The sequence below is a fragment of the Neofelis nebulosa genome, chromosome 10 (genome assembly GCF_028018385.1).
Source record: "Neofelis nebulosa isolate mNeoNeb1 chromosome 10, mNeoNeb1.pri, whole genome shotgun sequence".
Classification (NCBI taxonomy): Eukaryota; Metazoa; Chordata; class Mammalia; order Carnivora; family Felidae; genus Neofelis; species Neofelis nebulosa.
The window spans coordinates 89,259,819-89,280,128 of record NC_080791.1 but is presented as its reverse complement, the minus strand read 5'-3'; the positions used below and the strand labels follow the sequence as shown (position 1 = coordinate 89,280,128).

Genomic DNA, 20,310 nt, shown 5'->3' with positions numbered 1-20,310 from the left:
TGGGATCAAATTATTTATTCCCAGCACCCATCCAGCAGGTTGTTGTGGCAACAAAGCTCTCTGGTCCTGTTCTGCATAGGGCACTCTCCTCTAGATTCTAGTAGCCTCCCTTCAAAAGTAGGGTAGGTAAGGGGTGCTTTACAACTACCAGCCCAGGGGGTCTGGACTATCCCTTGGAATTTTCCTACGCCCTTCTCATATAGTCCCTTTATCAAACTGTGCACAACTTACTTAATTTGAACATGCCATCGTTTTCTAGCTAGCACCTGGACTGCTACGGCCACTCACTATCTGTGTAACGTTGGGCAAGTTCTTTAGTCTCTGTTGGCCTCAGTTTTCTCCTCTGTAAAATGGAGTTAATAATAATAATACTGTCTTCTGTAGAAGGCCATCTAGAGGATCAAATGAGGTTAGACATATTATGATACTTTGAGCACACAGTAAGGATTCAGTAAGGGTTAGGGGAATACCACAAATACCCTGCAGTCCCTAGACACTACCTGAATTCAACCATGGTAAGTCACTTCTCATAGCGTGGGTTAGACCTGGAGTAAACAATCAGTAGGCAAAAGAAAAAAGATCCTTTTTGGTAAAAATTAACTTTGAAAGCCTCTTAAGTCACCTATCAGAGCAGGGTACGGAAAAACGTTGGCATTCAGTGCTACAGAGTAGTTCTTCAAGCGAACTTTGAGAACGCTCGCGCTAGATCTGAGAAAGAAAAATCTATGTGCAAACCTCAGAGCATCCCATCCCTTCCGCTTTGGCCATAACCATGGCATCCGTGGAGGAGACAGATACTGGACAATTCACAAGTGTTCCTGCTAGCTTGTTGGGTTGACCTGGTTCTGTTCTATCAAGTCTCCATCAACTTCATGCTGCTGGCTAGGAGACTTACGGTTCGTTGTGAGGATAGGGGAGTTTATGGGATCATACTTGAGGTGACTTTAGCAGAGGCGGGGCTCGCAAGCGAGCTCCGTGGCAAACGGTCTGTGTCTAGGGTGACCCTTTATTGAGCACTCAAGAGGTGCCAGGCTTAGAGCTAAGGATTTCCCACATAGAATCCCATTGAATCTCACAATGATCCTGAGGTGGGTGTCATTACATTCTCCAGTGTTTAGATGGGAAAGCTGAGAACCTAAAGTGCCCAGCCCAAGGTAACACAAGAGTCTAATACAGGTTCAGGGAAGTATTTAATGCAGGTTTGCCTGACCCAGAGCTGAGTTCTTATCTAGCACTGAGCTGGTGGGTATAGTGACTCACTCCCAATATTCCCTGTGTGCACAACCTAAGAAGAGAGCTCTGCGTTTGCCAGGAGAGAGTTTTTAAAATTTATTTATTTATATTTTGAGAGAGAGGAGAGAGAGAGAGAGAGAGAGGGAGAGAGAGAGAGAGATGTGGGGCTCGAACTCACGAATGGAGAGATCATGACCTGAGTGGAAACCAAGAGTCAGATGCTTAACCCACTGAGCTGCCCAAGTACCCCTGCCAGGAAAGATTTTTTTGATGCCCTGTGTTTGAAGAGAGGAGGGTCAGCCTTGTATCATGTCCTTCTTAGTTTTGTCTTTCCGAAGGCTAAACACACCAATTAATTCCATCTATTTCTGGGCGCCATTTTGTTGAACCATGCTGCCTGTACAGAATTGATCACCGGGGGAGAGGGATGTTTTAAAAAATACTGTAAGTTAAGGCCCCCACTGTAGGCTGATGGACCCAACATTTCTGGCAGATAGCCTGAGCAGTTTTTTTAATTAAAAATTTTTTTGTAATGTTTATTTTTATTTTGTATGTTTATTTTGAGAGAGAGAGACCCAGCTGCCCTGGGTGAGAGACCCATCCCACAAACCCACAGGCAATTATTTTTAAATGAAATATAATTGGCTTACAACACAGTGTAAGTTTAAGATGTACACCGTGTTAATTTGATACACTTATATATTGCAAAATGATTACCACCATCGGTGAGCTAACACCTCTATCATATCACATAATTATCATTTTTTTTTTGTGGTGGAAACAACTTATACTTAGTCTCTTAGCAACTCAGAATTTTTAATACAGTATTGCTGTCTATAATAACTTGGCTGTGCATTAGATCTCAGGTCATTTACCTACTGGTTGCGGGTTTGTACCCTTTAATAACATCTTCCTGATTCCCTCACCCCCGAGCCCCTGGTAACCACCATTCTACTCTGTGTTTATGAGTTCTGCTTTTTTAGATTCCACCTGCAAACTATAATCATACAGTATTTGTCTTTCTATGTCTGACTTGTCTCACTCTGCATAATGCCCGAAGAGTATTTTTTAACTGGATGGTTTAAAAAGTGAAAACAATCCCAGCCCCCTTTCTCTTTCCTTTTAGTTACTCTGCGTTTACATACCACCCGGTGCCCTGCTTTCTGGGCAGTGTGTGCTAATGAATGATCCCACTCAGCCCTCCGCGCCTGTGTGCAGGCACCGAGGGGTTATAATGGTGGAGTTCATTCACACTCATCTAAAAGGGGTGTTGCAGTGTCGCTGGGATCGTTAATATCTCGGCCTGGGATAGATTTCCAGCTGCTGCCTCAGCAGGAAAGTGAACTTCCTAAAATTGTAAAGAGAAAATGAGACTGTAAAGATTCTAAGCCCCATCGCTTCCCATACAAAACCACACATCTACTCCCGGTAGGGCTAAAGTGTCAAATATTAACACCAAGGTGTAAGAAGGTAGTTTTTCACCTACGAATTATTTTTAAATGCACGTGCCAGATTGCATAATTTAAATACAGATTAATAACATGAGTAACTACAATTTAGAAATGCAAGATTAGAAAGGCTGTTAAGTAAAGGGTGATGGGCTGATTAACATACAGATCTGGTTGATGTAATCAGGTAGACGGGAAGAGAGGAGGGGAGAGGGAAAGCAAGATACAGAGCAAGGTATGGACGGAGGAAGATGTTTGGGCTCAGATTTGGGGAGGGGGCGGGGTGAAGGGAGGAGGTGAGCAGAGATTTTTTTTTTTTTTTAACTTCTATTTAGTTCTTTTCTCTTTTTCGTGTTAGTTCTCTCATCTACCTTCATCCTTGGATATTGAGCCCAAGAAACTATCCTCTGGGGACCCTTAGATTTAACTGAGCAATTTTTGAAGTTTTTACCGAGTGCCAGAGCGTTTTGCATATCTTTTACATTTTATTTAGTTCCGGGGAGGGGGGGGTGGTTGGGAACGTAACTCTCGTGTTGCCTATGGGATGAGAAGACATTGAGGAATTTGCATCACACCCCCCCCCACCCCATACTCCACCGGCAGGTGGTGACGGGCTCAGGCTCTGGCATAACCACTAAGCCATCCTTGTGGGACTCCGCTCTCCTGGCACGGTCCCCGGGATGAACTCCTGGAGATTCCAGGGGGCCAGCGGTACTCTGGCGTCGGACAAGGGTCAGCACAGCCGCGGCACTGAAGGGCACCTCCCTAGGGCAGAAAACTGGGGAGGCAGTGAGGAGCGGACACTATTAGAGCGCTGGGGTTCCATGACCCCGCTCGGAGGAGCCTGGCACGTTCCTAGCGACAAGCTAAGCACCGCTGACATCTCCCGGGGCGCGTTTACACTTTGCAAATCTCTCCGTCAAGACAGCCTGTTTAATTCTCACCGCGGCCCTGCAAAGGGGGTTATTTTTGGTCCCATTTTCCAGACGCAGAAAGTGAGGCTTCCGCTCCCAGGCAGTCACAGCGTCCGGCAGGTGGTGGAGCTGTAGGTGTCTGCTGTGTCCCAAAGATAATAAAGTCGGCACGGATTTCGTCATTATTATGCAAAGCCGGCGGGGAGGCTCCGACCCTCCCCTGCAGGAGCCCATCTGTCTCCGTGCGCCGCCCCCGGGGCTCAGAAGCCGAAGGCGAGCGGGAGCGGGTGGAGACGCGTCCCCAGCCGCTAGCCTGGGCCACCTCCCAGCGCCCTGCGGGCCAGCGCCCCCGAAGCCGACCTCCCAAGGCTTAAAAAAACCACAGCCTCCCCAGCACCCCGCCCGCCGGCCGCCCCCTGGGAGCTGCATTAATATTAATCCCGATGAATAATTGAAGGCCAGAGATTTATTCGGGCCGCGGCGGGGGAGGGCGCGCAGCTGGGTTCGGCTGGGCCCGGCAACCAGCACACCCGGCACCCGGGACGCGGGAGGCTGGGGTGGGTGTGTCGCCGGTGAGGGTGAGCTTGCTGGTGTGCGTAGAGCCCGAGCTAGTGTGCCAAGGAGCGAGGCGGAGCGCCGGGGGGCTGCTCGAGGGCGGCGGGGACGGAGGGGCATCCCAGGTCTCCGCGCCCCAGCCTGCGCTTCGCCCCGCTAGGGGTGACCCGGGGCCACGCGGGCTTGAGGGGGAACAATAGCGACTCCTTAGATCCTGGGCTCCTGCCACGGGCTGCCCAGGCCTTCCCGGCGACCAGCGGGGCCTCCTTTCTTATTTCGCTAATTTATGGCGAGAGGCCGGGGCGGGGGGGGGGGGGGTGGGGGTGGTGGCATGGCAGAGAGGGGAGCGCGTCTGGGGACTGGGGGCGAGGGGGCGGCAGTTAAAGGAGTCTCCCGAGGCGGCGGCGCGGGTGATGTCAGCTCTCGACGAAAATAGAGAGGGATCGCCTGCAAATCCCCAGCTGCGGCGGGGCTAAACCTCGCAATCCCTCCCCGGCGGCGTTGAGCCAGGGCGCAGCGGCCGCCACCGCCTCCCCCGGCGCGCACACACCCGCACACGCGCGCACGCACGCACACACTTCCCCTGCACACCCGCGGCACACCCCCTCCCGGGCCTCCCCCGCCGCCCGCCCCGAGCCCCGCAGCGCACGCAGGTGGCGGCCGCGGCCCGGCGGCCCGGGGGCGGCGCTGGCTCGGGGAAGCCACCCCCAGCCCCCCGAGCGCCCCGCCGAGCGCCGGCGAGGCGGGACGCGCGCGGAGGAGAGCCCAGCCGGGGCTTAGCGCCCGCCGGAGCCTCCCGCGCGGGCTGAGGCGCTAAAGGGCTTACCCGGGAGGGGGGTGGGAGGCGGGGAGAGGCTCCCCCTTAAATAGCGCGCTCCGCCACTCTCCGGCGCTCACGCCGCGCCCGCCGCCGCCGCCGGACCGTGCCGAAGAGGAGGGGGCGTTCCCCGGACCATGGCATCCACCGAAGGGTGAGGGGGCTTTTCTGCGGACCCGCGGGGAGCGGGCGGGCGGGGCGGGGGGGAGGGTGGCCCCTCATCCGGGATGGGGACGCGGAGACGTCGGCGCCGGGCCTCGGAGACGGTGGCGGAGCGGTGGCTCGGCTGGGGGTGGGATGGTGGGCAGGGGATTGATTTTTCTTTGGCGAAGCTAGCTGCTTAACCCTTTGGAGATGCGGGAGACAGACGCTGCGTTTTTTTTAATCAAAAGGGCACCGGTGGAGGTGTGAAGAAGAGTCCGACGGGGTGGAGGGGAAGAAAAACGCTCTTGAGGTTACTTGTGAGATTTAGAAGCAATACGGGATTGGGCACGATGTGAGCGGCAGGCATTGCCCGGGGAAGCGGCGCTTGGAGCGCGGCGCGGGCTGGAGCGTGGGGACCGGCCCGGAATGAATGAGCCGGGATCAGGACCGGGGCGGGGCGAGGACCGGCGCGCGCGGCCTTGAATGTCAGATTTGCGGCAGAGTCCCGGGGTAGATGCCCGGCCTGTGGAGATCGCACTCTGTCCTTGGATGGTGGAATCTCCCTGGCCAGCTCAAAGGAAGAGTGGAAGAGATTTGGGTACTTCCCGGGAAGAGGCGGGAAAAGAAGTAGTTTGGGGCAAGGACAGGAGTCCCCAGATTCCACTGGGTAAAAGCGCTGGCCTCCCCATTCCGCCCCGGGGCAGTGCAGTCCGCTCCAGCCTTCTGAGGCAGCAGTTGGAGGGGCGGATGTTCCCAGTGATAGATGACAGCTATCTTTAGCAAGAGGGGACAGGGGCTGCAAGAGGCAAGAGGATCTCTTGAATATGCACACCTCAAAGGAAGGGTCCAGAACAACGTCCCTGGAATCAGGATCTCCCAGGAAACTTTTCTGGCTTGATAGAACCTGGTTCTGGTTGGGGAGCTCAGCTCTTTGGTTAATACACAAAATTGCCCTAGCCACTTGCCAGAAATCACCAAATCCAAGTTGTGTAGAAAGCCACTGTCAGCACCTCCTCGGGGCACGGGTGGAAAATCCTCGGTGCTGGCACTGTCCATAATTTCTGTCTAGTAAATTTTCCAAACACCACAGGCTTCTTTGGGGGGAAGGAGTCTCTAGGAGTAAAAAACTGGTTCCCAAGTTAGATCTTTAGATTCCTACCTCCAACAAAAGGAAGATAGTTCTAAAACCGTCTCTCTGTGTTCAGGGAAGGAGCTCATCCCTTTTCTGTCCCCAGGACTCTTTCTGAAGGAGTCTGGCACCTTGTGCTAGCATGAGATTTCTTCTCTCTTTTCATCCTAACATTTCGGCAGTGTGGACTATTTTGATTATTATTTCGGCAAGAAAGATGTACACACGTGTACAAGGAGGGTATCACATTGTGCTAAAACAGAGCCCTGGAATTAAATATTAAGAGCCCAGATGGCTCAACCTCAAAGCCTTTCCCTGTTAAATCAGTCTTTCAAATTAGAAAGGGTCCTTCTAGACTTAGCCCTGCTTTTAAAAGCTAGGTTGCAAAACGTCTGTGAAAGAGGTGGATGATGGTAGTCTTTCAAATCCTGCACCCAACTCACCCCTCATTTTGATAGCCAGATAGTGAAGGCAAAGGTTAAAGCAACAACAAAGACCCCCAAAGGTGTTTGTCTCACCTTTGTCCTAAATGAGAGTTGTCAAATGATTTGACATTAAATACAGAGTGGAAGTGATTTTCAGTGTTTTTAATGCCTTATTTGTACACTGTGCATGTTAAGAGAAAATGGCAAAAAAAAAAAAAACAAAAACAAAAAAAACAACTTGTGCTGAGAAGATGAATTGAAAAAAAAATGAAAGGCTGGGAAACATAGAGAAAGATCTATGAGCCGTTATCCCTTAAGAACAATAACTGATGAGCGGGTAACATTTTCAGAAGCCCTGGTCTGTCTTTGTCTCTTCCTTTCTTCTACCTTTCCTTCCCGGAGCATCTCCTGGGTAGACCCCACATGCTAGGCACTCCTCGGAGATACAAACAAAAATAGTTTGAGAGCTGGCTTTTAGAATGCTGCCTCCGATCAACGACATTGATTGGTAAATTGTTCGTACGGTTTGGTGGGATTCTCCTGCGTCTTCTGATATCTTTGATTAATGTGCCTTATAAACACAAGTTCAAGTTCATGGGGAATTCTCAGACCAGTTGCCTTCATTAGCTTTTGCTTTCTACCCGTGTTGAAGCTGTTTCTTTGAAACACATTGCTGAGAAGGAAGCAAGAATAGCAACACAATTATATGTTTTCCATGCATGTATTTTCAGTTCAACTCTATTTGATCCAGAATGTTTGGGAAATGGGAGAGTATGGTGAACTGACCATTCTGGGTACCATTCATTTGGTGACACAGTTACCGTCAGCTACTTATGCCGATTACCAGCTAGAGGCAATAGTGACATCTTATGTTTATTTAGTACCCCACTTGCAAAGCTCATTTGTGTACATCATCACACTTGCTTCTTCCAATGTCTGTGAAGTAGGTGGTCCAATGAAAATGGAATTTAAGAAGATGGCATAGAATGTAAAGTCATCTTTCCAGGAAGATTCCGGGACTTGGCAAAACTTTGGGGTTATCATCTGGAAATGTCAGTTATCATCAGAGAGTATACTAGGCATGTCTAGCTCAGAAGATCACCTGCTTTCTCTCAATACTTTGGCATACACACCCTGCAGATTTGCCTTTTGGAATATTCTTATTATCAGCCTCTGCACTTGGTCTTTGCCTTTGCAAAACATACCCAAGACGCTTTGGTTATTTGAGGCTTCTAATTATTTGGAGTGGGGATTATTAGTATCCAGTTGCCATAGAAGTCAACATTGGACTCTTTGGTAGTTCCCAGGCCCGGAGAGGTATTTTCTTGCAAAGTGGCATCTAATTTGATAGTTGAGCACTCTTTTTCTCTGGCTCCCCGGACATGGCTAGAATTACGGTTTTAGGTCTTTGACCCAAATTGGAAAGAGATTATAAGTAGTCGGTGGCAGACAGGCTAGTCAATTATGGTCTGAGTTATACTGGAGTGCCTCACTGCTGTAGAGGTGGATGTTTTAGAGATATGTTTGGGGGGTGAAAGTCCGCTAAGTCTCCATGTCTGTCAGGAACCCAAAGCGATCTGTCTTCTGATCAGTTCCCAAGAGCCAAGGGGTCAAGGCAAGAGCCAACCACAAGGCCTTGGGTTTCAGTTTGACTGAGAAAGCAAACGAAACAGAACTGCTGACAGCAGGAAAACCCTGGCAAGGGAGACCTCTGGATTTATTATTTCAAGCAAACAAAAGCAAAACATAACGATTGCCTTCTCCCTCCTCCCCTCGGGACTGAGTTTGAGGTCAGTCGGAGGAAGAACCCACGAGTGGACTTATTGGAAGGCGAGTGGCGCGCACGGGGTTTGGGGGCCAGAGGGGGTTGCGTATTGCATGCCTTGGGCTTTGCTTCCACTGTCATTTTTCATTTTGAAGAATATAAAAACAGCCTCCTTGAGTAAAATACATACTAGTGGAATTACGAAAAAGCCATTTCGTGTTCATTAAGATGGCCTCTTGTGAGTGATTGGAAGCTCAGTTCTAACAAGAAACAATTTCTTTTTTTTTTTTTAATTTTTTTTTAACGTTTATTTTATTTTTGAGACAGAGAGAGACAGAGCATGAACGGGGGAGGGGCAGAGAGAGAGGGAGACACAGAATTGGAAGCAGGCTCCAGGCTCTGAGCCATCAGCCCAGAGCCCGACGCGGGGCTCGAACTCATGGACCGTGAGATCGTGACCTGAGCTGAAGTCGGACGCTTAACCGACTGAGCCACCCAGGCGCCCCTACAATTTCTAAATCCGAATGAAGCTGGATTTCCACCAAATGAAGTAAAAGAGCCAGGATGTTAAAAAACAAAAGACAGGTCTGTCCATCGGTATCAATAGCCCCTTTTGCTCTCTTACGCAACACGATTCGGCACTGTCTCTTTTCACTTCAAATTTAAGGAAATTGTCAGACAAGGAAAAGTCCTTAAGAGAGAGAGCTTCGGTTGCAGGAACAAGTGATATTTAACAGCCAAGTGTGAAATTTCTGGGTCATTGTGCCATAAATCCTAAAGATGCAGGATTGCAAAGCTTTTTCACTGTTCGAAGCTCAACGCAGGTTGATTTCAATGAAAATCCCCCCTCCCCACCCTCCTCTAGGACTGTGTCACCAATGCCCAGATGTCCGGTTTTCCCCCATGTGAAGGCAAACTAAATTGCTTTCCATGCTGATTTTTCTCCCCCATGGGACTGGCTTGTCCTAAGGAACTGAATCTATTCTTCAATTGCCTGCTATGATTATTTTAATCGAATGAGACGCCAATAATTTAAAATCTTCTAGCAACAGTAGGCAGGAACGTCACTCTCAAGATAAAATTTTAGTTTTCCTTGCATGTAAGAACTTGTCCTTGAAGTCTGAAAACATCTGACAAATGCCATATATCACCTTGCTCGCGAGCTTCTCTTCATGCTCTTAACAGCTTGTTGGGGGCACGCAGGATGCTTCATAGCAAGGGTTTTAGAATCCAGATTATGACAAATCTCTTTATTTACCAGAGCCTGTGCTTGCCCTCTCCTCCCTCTGCCCGCCCCTCACCCCTCACCCCTCCACGCCTCAAGTGCTTGGTCCTTGGATGAATTCATTAAAGGAGTGTTTAAAAATACCTCATTGCTCTGTCCCCACGTGCCCATCATTGATTGGACGCAGATGGGCCACATATTTGTCAGTAGAGTAGAAAAGGACTAGCATCTTGTTCGAAATCTGTCTGGTTGGCTTCTAGACGATGGCAGGAAAGACAATGGGCCGGAGACAAGAGAAGATCCTTAAACTTTAGAAAAGAATAACTCGGTTTCTAAGTACTTTGCTTACCCCCCCCCCAAAATGGTGGTTGTTGTTTTCTTTAACGGTGTGATATTTATTTACGTGTCTTTCATTGATGTATGTATTTAATTTTCCACGTAGGTGAGCAGATGTGACGGCTGTCTGCTGCACCGCCCTCTGGTGACGTGGGCAGTCTTGGTAGCTACTTTGGATTGTGGACTCATGGAGCAAGGGTTGTCCTTTAAAAATGGAATAAAGTCAGGGCGCCTGGGTGGCTTAGTCGGTTGGGCGTCCGACTTCGGCTCAGGTCACGATCTCGCGGTCCGTGAGTTCGAGCCCCACGTCGGGCTCTGGGCTGATGGCTCAGAGCCTGGAGCCTGCTTCCGATTCTGTGTCTCCCTCTCTCTCTGCCCCTCCCCCGTTCATGCTTTGTCTCTGTCTCAAAAATAAATAAAACGTTAAAAAAAAATTAAAAATGGAATGAAGGGAATGGACTCCATTTTGGTGGCAGGACTTGGTCTGTGTCGATCCTGGCTCCCTCTAGGATACGTGATGGTGCATGTTAAAGACCTTGAATGAAGTCCCTGGGGACAAAGAGGGAGATGGGCTCCCCTCAGCCCCCTCCCTTATATTAGAGGCTTCATTTAAATCACCGAGAGTACTTTCTCCTGTTACATTTGGTCAGGAATGCCATCTGTCACTCGCTCTTCGTAATCTGGCACGGGACTTTCTCTCGTATGCCCCTGCCACCCCCGGCTCCCAGGCACTGTGCTTTCAGGATCACGGAGCTGGTGGCAGAGTTAGAAGTCAGTCTGAGACCTGTCTGCATCCCAAGCATGGCTCTTCCCACATCACTAGACGTGAGGCACTGGATATCTGTGGACTGTACATGGCCCACAGGCATGTATGTTTTGGCTTACACAGGATTTTGAAACTATTACAGTTATTTGCTCCTACTTAGACATACTTCACCTAAAAAGGAATTGCGATTCTGGCTTCTCTCAAACATTGGGAAAGCTGATGGCAAAGGATCCGTCCTTTTGTCTTGGTACCACTTATTGAGCGATGATAGCTCTGCATTGGTTTAAGCACTTTGTATGTATTAATTTATTTAATCCTGCCAACAATGTGATGCACAAGGACTATTATTATCCCCATTTGACAGGTATGGAAATGGAGGCGTAGAAAGATTCAGCAACTTGCCCAAGGTTTCACAGTTAGTGAGAGTGGCAAAGCCAGGCTGTAAACCCAGGCAGCCTGGCTCTCTCTGCACCCTCTCCCTAACCACCAGACTACACGGCTTAGTCCCAAAGGGCTGGGGTCAGCTGGGGCCAAGTGGCTGTCCCTCGAGATAGGGCATGTGCCTTTCAGCTTGGGCACAGTCTTTTCTGAGATGACTCACTCATGTTACCTCTTGACCCCTCACCTCTCTAAGGCCCTCTTGGAGAGAATGAGAGCTTGGGTTCTGTCCTCTTATGGCGTGCCACTCTAGTGGTTGTGGATTGGGAGAATTCTTCAAAACCCCATTTCTATGACATGAAAGGTAATTCCAGCGACTTTTTCTTGTTAGCCCTTTCACCACTACCTTCTTGTTATTTCCTTTCACGTTGCTCTGGGTTATTCTTAATGATGAATTCTCTTGTAATTATTCATTGTTGGGACACCAGTAACACAGTCTTATCCAGATGCGGTGCTCTGAAATGGCCCAGGGCACGACCACATGGGTCCCTTCCCTTAGAATGCTGAGCCTTGGGCGTGCACTTCTTAGTGGCAAATGTAGCTGAGCATTTTACAGCTCTGGGATTTATCCTTTCCTGTGTGATTTCAAGTGTAGCCATTCAGGGTTGTGACTTCACTTAGCCACTTTCCTGAAAGAGCTGCGAGCCCTACCCTTTTAGGAGCAGGGCTGATGTTGTTGGGTGGGTTTTTTTTTGTTTGTTTTTTTGTTTGTTTTGTTTTTTGCAACATACGCAAACAGTGATGACTAGAGATGCCCTTTTTTTCTATTATTTTTTTATTTTATTATTATTATTTTTTTCAATAGATGAAATTTATTGTCAAATTGGTTTCCATACAACACCCAGTGCTCATCCCAAAAGGTGCCCTCCTCAATACCCATCACCCACCCTCCCCTCCCTGCCACCCCCCATCAACCCTCATTTCGTTCTCAGTTTTTCAGAGTCTCTTATGCTTTGTAGAGATGCCTTTTAAATTGAGGGCAAATTTTTTCAGAGGTCGTGTTGCTGTGTATTTAAGCACAGTTTGCTGATCACTCCATAGGTGGCAGTAAATGTCAGCACTTTGTCCAGACTGGTCTTTTGATTCCCTTTGGAAGCCCCTGGTGCTTAGGGACTCCCAATTCCCACAGCATTCCATTCTTTTTTGATTAAAGAAATATATCTCCACCAAGTATATCATTTAGTATTTGTGAGACAATCATCATAAATCAACAGTGTTCATAGATATCACCGTAAACAAATATAAATAGGACTATTCATTTCAACTTATTCCAAGTCTGGGTGACTATACATATACGATTTCATTAAATCCTTGGAAAATTACTATGGAATGTTAGGCTCATTTTACGGAGAGAGAAATTGAAGCTTTGAAAAATTTTGGTTTTATGCTGTTATCGGGTGCCTTTTTTTCCCATCTCATTCAACTCTGTTTCAAAGTATCCACATTTTGCAGTTAATTCACATTTCCTTAAAATTTCACAGACCTTCTCTTTGTTTGTTTCAGCTCTAGTGAGTGTCTCCAATCATTGTGGTCAAAGGGAACAGGATAGCCAGAGTGTCCTTGCAAAAGGAGATGATAAAGCATTTAAGAGACAATGCACAAGAAGGATGGCAATGATTACAGAGAAGTTAACTTATCTTTGAATGGAGATGCGACATTAAGGAAAATGCCTCCGTTTAAAATAAAAAAAAGTGGGAATAAGTTTAGGCAACTGAGAACAATGGTCAGACCCCGGCCTGTAGACATTAAGCCAAAGAATCTCAAATAGAAGAAGCAGTTGCAATGTACAAAGGGAGATAAAGTAAAAGAAGACAGATAAAACAAGAAAAACATTCTTTCTCTATTAGGTATCAGACAAAGCCAACTGCTGCAGACCAAATTGTATTTTTGTTTTTATCTCAGTCTTTACTTAAAAGGATGGTTGGGATCTGATAACCAGCTTTGTTAGGAAAGTGGATAGAAGTCAACATGAACAAAACACAAGCAGATAAACTCGGCTAGAGATCAAATGGATGGATGTCAGCTGACAACACTCATTTCAGGCACTCGGGACCTTCAGCTATTGTTTTTTATATTTAGATGCAACATATGGTCTAGAAAAAATAAATTTTGTACGAATGTATAAGAATAGAGTAGGGAGTAATGGAATTATAGACCGAATCTGTTTCCCTGGTGTTTCTCTGGGATTCAGCGTCATCAATCAGCAGACATTAATAAAATCATCATAGAATAGAAGCTCTGAAGGGATCATCGATTTTTTGATCATGATTAATTGCTGACATTTCAGATGAAGAACTGATCATTTGTAGAAGTTTATCTATTAGTCTGAGAATATTCAAATTTGCATTCTTTCAGGACATTGATACATTGGGTTTGAGGCATTGTTGCTGGTTGGTCCGTCCTGGGAGGGCACTCCGAGGTGGAGACTTGTGTTCATAAAGTTTATTGAGGGGAGCTGTCAGCATAAATCCCCGTGGAAGAGGGAAGGAAGCAAAGTGTGGGCAGAGGGAGAAATTGAAACAGTCACATCAAAGGGCTCAGCCCATCCCACAGGAAGCTCATTTCTTCTGAGTGATCCTGAATTGAGGAAAGAGGTCTGGCCTTTCTACCCCTGCGTCAACCAGCCACTGCTGGGCAGTGGGCATGGCCCTGGGTGAGTACAGGGCAAGGCTCTAGAGGGCGCTATAGTTGGTGTCAGTATCGACACTGTCAGTAGGTAGGGGAAGATATCTTAAGAGTTCTGAAGGTGGGAGCATGGAAGTCTCAGTGGCACACCACAGCATCCATTATTGACTCCAAATTCGAACATTCGAGAGAGAATCAAATAATGGGTACAGTTGCCTTCCATCTGAATGTCCAGGCCTCCACAGAGCCATTGTCTGTAATAAAATACGATATCTTAAAAGAGTAGGTGGTTGGGGGAAAGGGCAGGGAGAAGATGGAGTCTAATGGGCACGATGGGCAGAGTTAGCAGGCATCCTTTTACTTAGTTTTAGCCGTGACCCACACGGTCGCCAAAGACGGACGACCAAAGACCTTCTCTTCAGTCCAGACCTTCCAGAAGTATCTGGTGCAACGGGAGGATGGTTATCTGAAATTGCCCAGGAAAGGGTTATCACCTCTAGTTAGTGGAAGGGGCCAGAAAGAGCAATAGATAAATATACAGGGAACCAGAGTATAGCTATCGTTGGTAATCCCAGGGTCGACAGCAGCTTTTTCTATACTCCCACTAGTGTGTTGCCCATGGAGTCCTTACCTTGGGAAAAGGTGAGCTGGACAACCCCTTTCTGGAATATCCACTGCTTTGTTCTATTGATTCAGGAACTCATGCATTCTGTCAGTCTGCAGCCAAAGGTGCTTTTAGGTTGATATGTCTCAGCTCCGTTCCTTTGGCAAATATTAAGATATGTTCAGAGATGAAAGAGAACTTTTGTACATAATCTAAGGCCTTGGAGGTTGCACATCTATGGACATTTCCCCTTCTTCTCTCACATTAGCTGACTCTGCTTTCTGAGACTAGGACATTGATTATCAATGTTTGAGTTTTTATTAGCACGACAACTTAATCCAAATGGCTCAATTGCAGGGCAATAGATGATAAAGCAAGCCAACATTGAAAATTGCCTTTCTTTCTTTTTATTTGTTTACATTATTTACTATGGCAAACAGATACTGTACATGTTTCCAGTATTTGGGTAAATACAACACTGTATTCAGTCAACATTGAGAAAATCCATTTTATACAAAGAATTTACCAGCTAAAGCGATGTTCAGAAATTACATGAATAATTTTTGTCAGAGGAATTATTTTTAACAAAAATTTTTAACTTTTTGTCCTCTGGATCAGTGACTCTTAGCCCCATAACAGTAACAGCGGCAACAGCACAAAGTGGCATTATTAAAAAACAGAAACCAAAAAACCCCGAAATTTTAAATATTACAGAATGGCATAAAATGAAGAAGTAAGAGAATGTCTCTTACCTCAACCCTGTTCTCTAGAATTACTCATTTTTTGGTCTGACCTTCGAGATAGTTTTCTTTTTTTTTTTTTTAATGTTTATTTTTGAGAGAGAGAGAGACAGAGAGACAGAGAGAGAGAATGAACGAGTGGGGCCGGGGCAGAGAGAGAGAGGGAGACACAGAATCCAGGTCTAAGCTGTCAACACAGAGTCCAACACAGGGGTCGAACCCACGAACCGTGAGATGATGACCTGAGCCAAGGTCAGACACTTAGTGGCCTCCCAGGTGCCCTGAGACATTTTTCTGTCCCATGTAAACATCCTATTGTTAAGATGCAAATTTACCATCCTATACAGACGGTTGTACAACTTGATTTTCACTTGACAGTTTTAAGTGTATGTACATGTGTTATATTTATCTGATAATAGTCTATCGTATGTCCATATAGGTGGAATATGAATTAGAGGAGAGGATGAGGCAGGGACACTGAGACCAGTTATGATTCAGGTGACAGCAGTGATTCACGTGGGAGATAACGGCCCAAATGAAGGTACAGGGATGCATTCGCATTACCAGGTTCCAAGGATGGTTAGAAGGACTCAGTGACCAAGCGTCTATAGTGGGTGAGCAGAAGGGAGTCTCTTGGGTTTCTCGCTTAAGCAAATAGAGGTGGAAGAGAGTGCAGAAAAGGAATTCAGGAGAGAGATGGCAAGTTTGAAGGAGAAGGTAATCAATTTGGTTCATCATAGAGGTTTAGAACTTTTTGGTGGACATCAGGTGGGGAATGCTCACAGAGCAGTCAGATACAGGAGAGTCTGGGGGCCTCGATTTAGTGGCATTTATGATCACAGAAATAAATGAGCTCACTCAGACAGGTCATGAAGCTAGAAAGAAAAATGAGGGGGTGGTGCTAGGGGAAGAATCCTGGGATGCTCTAATGTCTATAGATGAGCAGGGGTGGGGGGCAATTCACAGGATGCTAAGAAATAGGGAGGGGAGTCAGGAGAGAGCAGGTGTCTTGGAATGGGAGACAGTGCTACATGCTACAGAGAGGTAAAATAACGTTAAGTACTAAAAAGTGTCATTGAATTAATTAGTTTCAAGGCCATCACTGACCTGTGCCAGAGTCAGCAACGTGGTGGCTCCTGTTGCCATGTTGGCATGGGTTGAGAATGGATGGAGGGAAAAGGAATGTAATTTTTTTTCAAGAGTGGCAATCAAGGGGAGGATGGGAATAGGAAATTAGATTCTGAGGAGATTACATCTTGGCTTTTTTAGGATGGGTGCAATGTGAGCATGTTCGTATGCTAAGAGAAAAGTTTGATTAGTGATGGTGATGTCTTGGGTGCCCTTTGTAGAAGCTGATGAAGAAAAGAATTAGAGGGGGCGCCTCTAATTCTCAGTTGGGCATCTGACTTCGGCTCAGGTCACGATCTCGCGGTTCGTGAGTTCGAGCCCCGCGTTGGGCTGTGTGCTGACAGCTCAGAGCCTGGAGCCTGTTTCAGATTCTGTGTCTCCCTCTCTCTCTGACCCTCCCCCATTCATGCTCTGTCTCTCTCTGTCTCAAAAATAAATAAAAGTTAACAAAAATTAAAAAAAAAAGAAAAGAAAAGAATTAGAGCCAGAGGGTAGTTCATTGCTTGCTCTGGAGGTTCCTACATGGGAGGGGAAGGTCGCTCTGTGAGTGCTTGGCCAAAGTATTCCTGTTTGACTGATCCCACAGCCCACAGTATAGGGAAGGACACCTCAGGATGGAGAGGGAGGAAAAGGTCACCTGCTTAGACTGCGAGCTCTGTGCCTTCCACCCTGGTGATCCATGGAGTGACAGGCAGATGGGGCAGCCAGCTAGAGTTGGGTAGATTTTAGTAGTCATTGGCATTATTTTTTAAGATTTAACTTCTGGAATCCTTTCTTTTAAAAAATTTTTTTTTTCAATGTTTTTTATTTATTTTTGGGACAGAGAGACACAGAGCATGAACGGGGGAGGGGCAGAGAGAGAGGGAGACACAGAATTGGAAACAGGCTCCAGGCTCCGAGCTGTCAGCACAGAGCCCGACGCGGGGCTCGAACTCACAGACGCGAGATCGTGACCTGGCTGATTAAGATTTAACTTCTGGAATCCTTTCTAAGTTTCCCTAGCTGGGATTTTTCTCTTTCCTTCCAACTGTTCATTTGTACTCTCGGGTAGCTGGTGAAATTTCCTTGGATTCATTCTTGATCTCCATTTCCTCAGCTCTGCATTCTCTTTGGATAACTTCTTGGGTACTTTCACACCACATATACATTGAAAACTTTAAAATGTATATATATATATATATATATATATATATATATATATATATATATAGTTTATTCATTTTTGGAAGAGAGTGGCAGAGAGATAGGGGACAGAGGATCTGAAGTGGGCTTTGCGCGGACAGCAGAGAGCCAGCTGTGGGGCTCAAACTCACGAACCGTGAGATCGTGACCTGAGCCAAAGTCAGACACCTAACCCACTGAGCCACCAGACACCCTCTAAAATGTATATTTCTAGCTCGGGCCTTTCCTCCAAGCTCCAGATTCGCATATCCTGCCATCAAATTGACATCACCCTTTGTGCGATGCACAGACATGTCCAAATTACCGTGGGCACAATAGAACTCTTGATATTTCTTCCTGTAGACCTCTCCCTCGGCCCACCCAGTTTCTCCCATCTCAGTTAATGGCACTACCATCGATTTGGCCATTTGAAGCGAGCAGTATAGGTATTAGCCCTGTTTTTTCCCCTCTTTTCCATCAGCCCCACCCTACAAGCTTTCTCAGTTCCATCTCCAAAATGTACCTCAAGTCTGGCCTTTTCTCTCCATTGCCGGGGCCCTCACATCAGCTCAGACTACCATCACGGCCCCACTAGAAGCTCCATAACTTCCTAACTTTCAGTTCCTCAAATACCCCGTGGTCTTGCCCACCACCTTAGAGCGCATTCCCTCCGTCCGGACCACCTCCGGCCCTCCACCCACCGCCATGCTTCAGTTGGCCGGCACCCTCTTATCCTAGAGCCTTCCGTTCTCGGTTCGTACGCCATTTCCCAGAGGGGTCTGCCCTCATCACTCCAAAAACTAGGTCCCCCTGTCGTGGCCCCACTTCATCCTCTGCGTTTGCTTCCTCCGTGGCGTCAGTTACAGTTTTTCAATATTTTATTTATTTACCTTTTTGTCCGTATCTACCCCCCGCACTGGAATGTAAGCGCTCTGGTGGCTGGTCCATCATTGCACCCCCTAGACCCTGGCACCACGCACTCAGTAAGCACCTGTTGATTGAATGCTCATCCTCCAGGTCCAGCCTCGGGAGGCAGGGAAGGCCTCTCAGAAGAAGTGACATTTGAACTGTGTCTCTTCCAGGGAGTTTGTTCCCATTACACTTTGTGCAGACCTCTCTTCCGACAATTCGTGATAATGGGGTGCGCTGAGTGTTTTCTTGTCTGTCTGCTCCCGTCCTGGTGTCTCTCTGGGGATCAGGGCTATATTAATTTCTTTGTGCCCCAACTTATTATCATTATCACAATGCATTTAGTGTAATTGAGTTGTCTAGCTTACAGAAGGCAGAAGGGGATGGCTTTTTTTTTTTTTTAATTTTTTTTTTTTTAACATTTATTTATTTTTGAGACCGAGAGAGACAGAGCATGAACCGGGGAGGGTCAGAGAGAGGGAGACACAGAATCCGAAACAGGCTCCAGGCTCTGAGCTGTCAGCACAGAGCCCGACGTGGGGCTCGAACTCACAGCCCTCACGGACCGCGAGATCATGACCTGAGCTGAAGTCGGCCGCTTAACCGACTGAGCCACCCAGGCGCCCCAGAAGGGGATGGCTTTAAGGGGCTTCAGGGCCATAGTGGAGAAAACATGTCCTTTTGCTTCTTGGGACACGTCCTTTCTTAAGGTTCTGGTGGTCAGTTGCACTACCCTGCCCAGCAGTCAATAACCTGACTTTTGACTGCTAAGGGTTGATAGCGTCCAGGCAGGTTACAAGAATAACTAGCTGGGCAGCAGCTCATCTTGTGAAGCCACCAGTGTATTTGTCACAGTTGGTCATGTTCCTGTGCTATTGTCTGGGAAAGATGACAAATCCCTATAGCGGCTGTTAGTTTAAATTTTTTTAAAATGTTTTATTTATTTTTGAAGGAGAGAGAGAGAGAGACAGAGCACGAGTGGGGGAGGGGCAGAGGGAGGGAGACACAGAATCCGAAGCAGCTTCCAGGTTCTGAACTGTCAGCACAGAGCCTGATGGGGGCTCGAACTCACGAACCGTGAGTGACCTGAAGTGAAGTCGGATGCTTAACTGACTGAGCCATCCAGGCGCCCCTACGGCCGTTATTTTAGAATGCACTGAAGTTTAATCAGATGAGACTTTTGAGCCTTCCCTCCATCTTTCCCAAGACCACCTGTGTCCTGTCCTATGATGTCTTTCTGTTCCTTTCCTTGTTCCTTGTGAAGGAAAATAAGAAGTTACCATGAGTTTGATATTTAGATACACAGAGAAGGATTTCTTAAGTCCAAGATGATGTTTAAATTGCATCAGTGAATAAAATCCAAGGCTCAAGAGTTCAACCGCTCATAAAACTGATTTAGAAAAAGAGAAGTCCAGAAGCTGACACCATTATTGTTAAGCTGAGGCTTTTTAACTTTTGAAGAGCTTCTGAGTGTATTTAATCATTCCCAATAGAGTTCTCCACTCTGGCTTCCTATTGTGGTTGGAAAAAAGAGCCATGAGTGAAGAAATAAAAAATCCTATAGTTGGTACGTGTGTCTTCTGGCCATCTAAATAAAAACGTTTGTTGTTTCTCTGTTTTCTAAAGTGAAATTCTTCTCTGGAGTTTTCTGGTGGCAGGACATGCTGAGGGGTATTTGTTGTGCCCTGGTGGGATAAGAGGATAAAAACTCTGCCCAGAATCTTCTTTTCTTATCAGTGAGAATTCTGAGGTTGAGTGAAGGGCCAGTTTGTGAAACTGTCTTCCTGAGCCTTCACCCTATAGCTGAAACCACCCTCATCGTCCTTATGGCGAATGCTGGATTCCTGCTGGATTCAGAGCCAGGGCCTTCAAACTGCTGTATTTGAGTTGAAAGTGGCTTCCTCAGGCATGGAAGTCACTGTTCATTGGGAGAACCAAGCATACACGG

The 20,310-nt window shown here is 47.1% G+C and overlaps 1 protein-coding gene across 3 annotated transcripts in view; it reads left to right on the top strand.

Annotated features, from left to right (window-relative positions):
- The first annotated feature begins 4,035 nt into the window (after positions 1-4,035).
- SLC1A2 (solute carrier family 1 member 2) overlaps positions 4,036-20,310 on the top strand; it is a 142,235-nt gene continuing 125,960 nt past the window's right edge. The window contains exon 1 of one of the 3 annotated variants that reach the window (XM_058688636.1): positions 4,036-4,152. Coding sequence is in view for 1 of the 3 variants with exons in the window: in XM_058688634.1 (XP_058544617.1) it covers positions 5,105-5,121 (17 nt within the window). In the remaining 2 variants the exon portion in view is untranslated. Of the gene's footprint in view, positions 4,174-4,540; positions 5,122-20,310 lie in introns of those variants that run through there. The other 2 variants (XM_058688637.1, XM_058688634.1) reach the window with 2 other exon arrangements.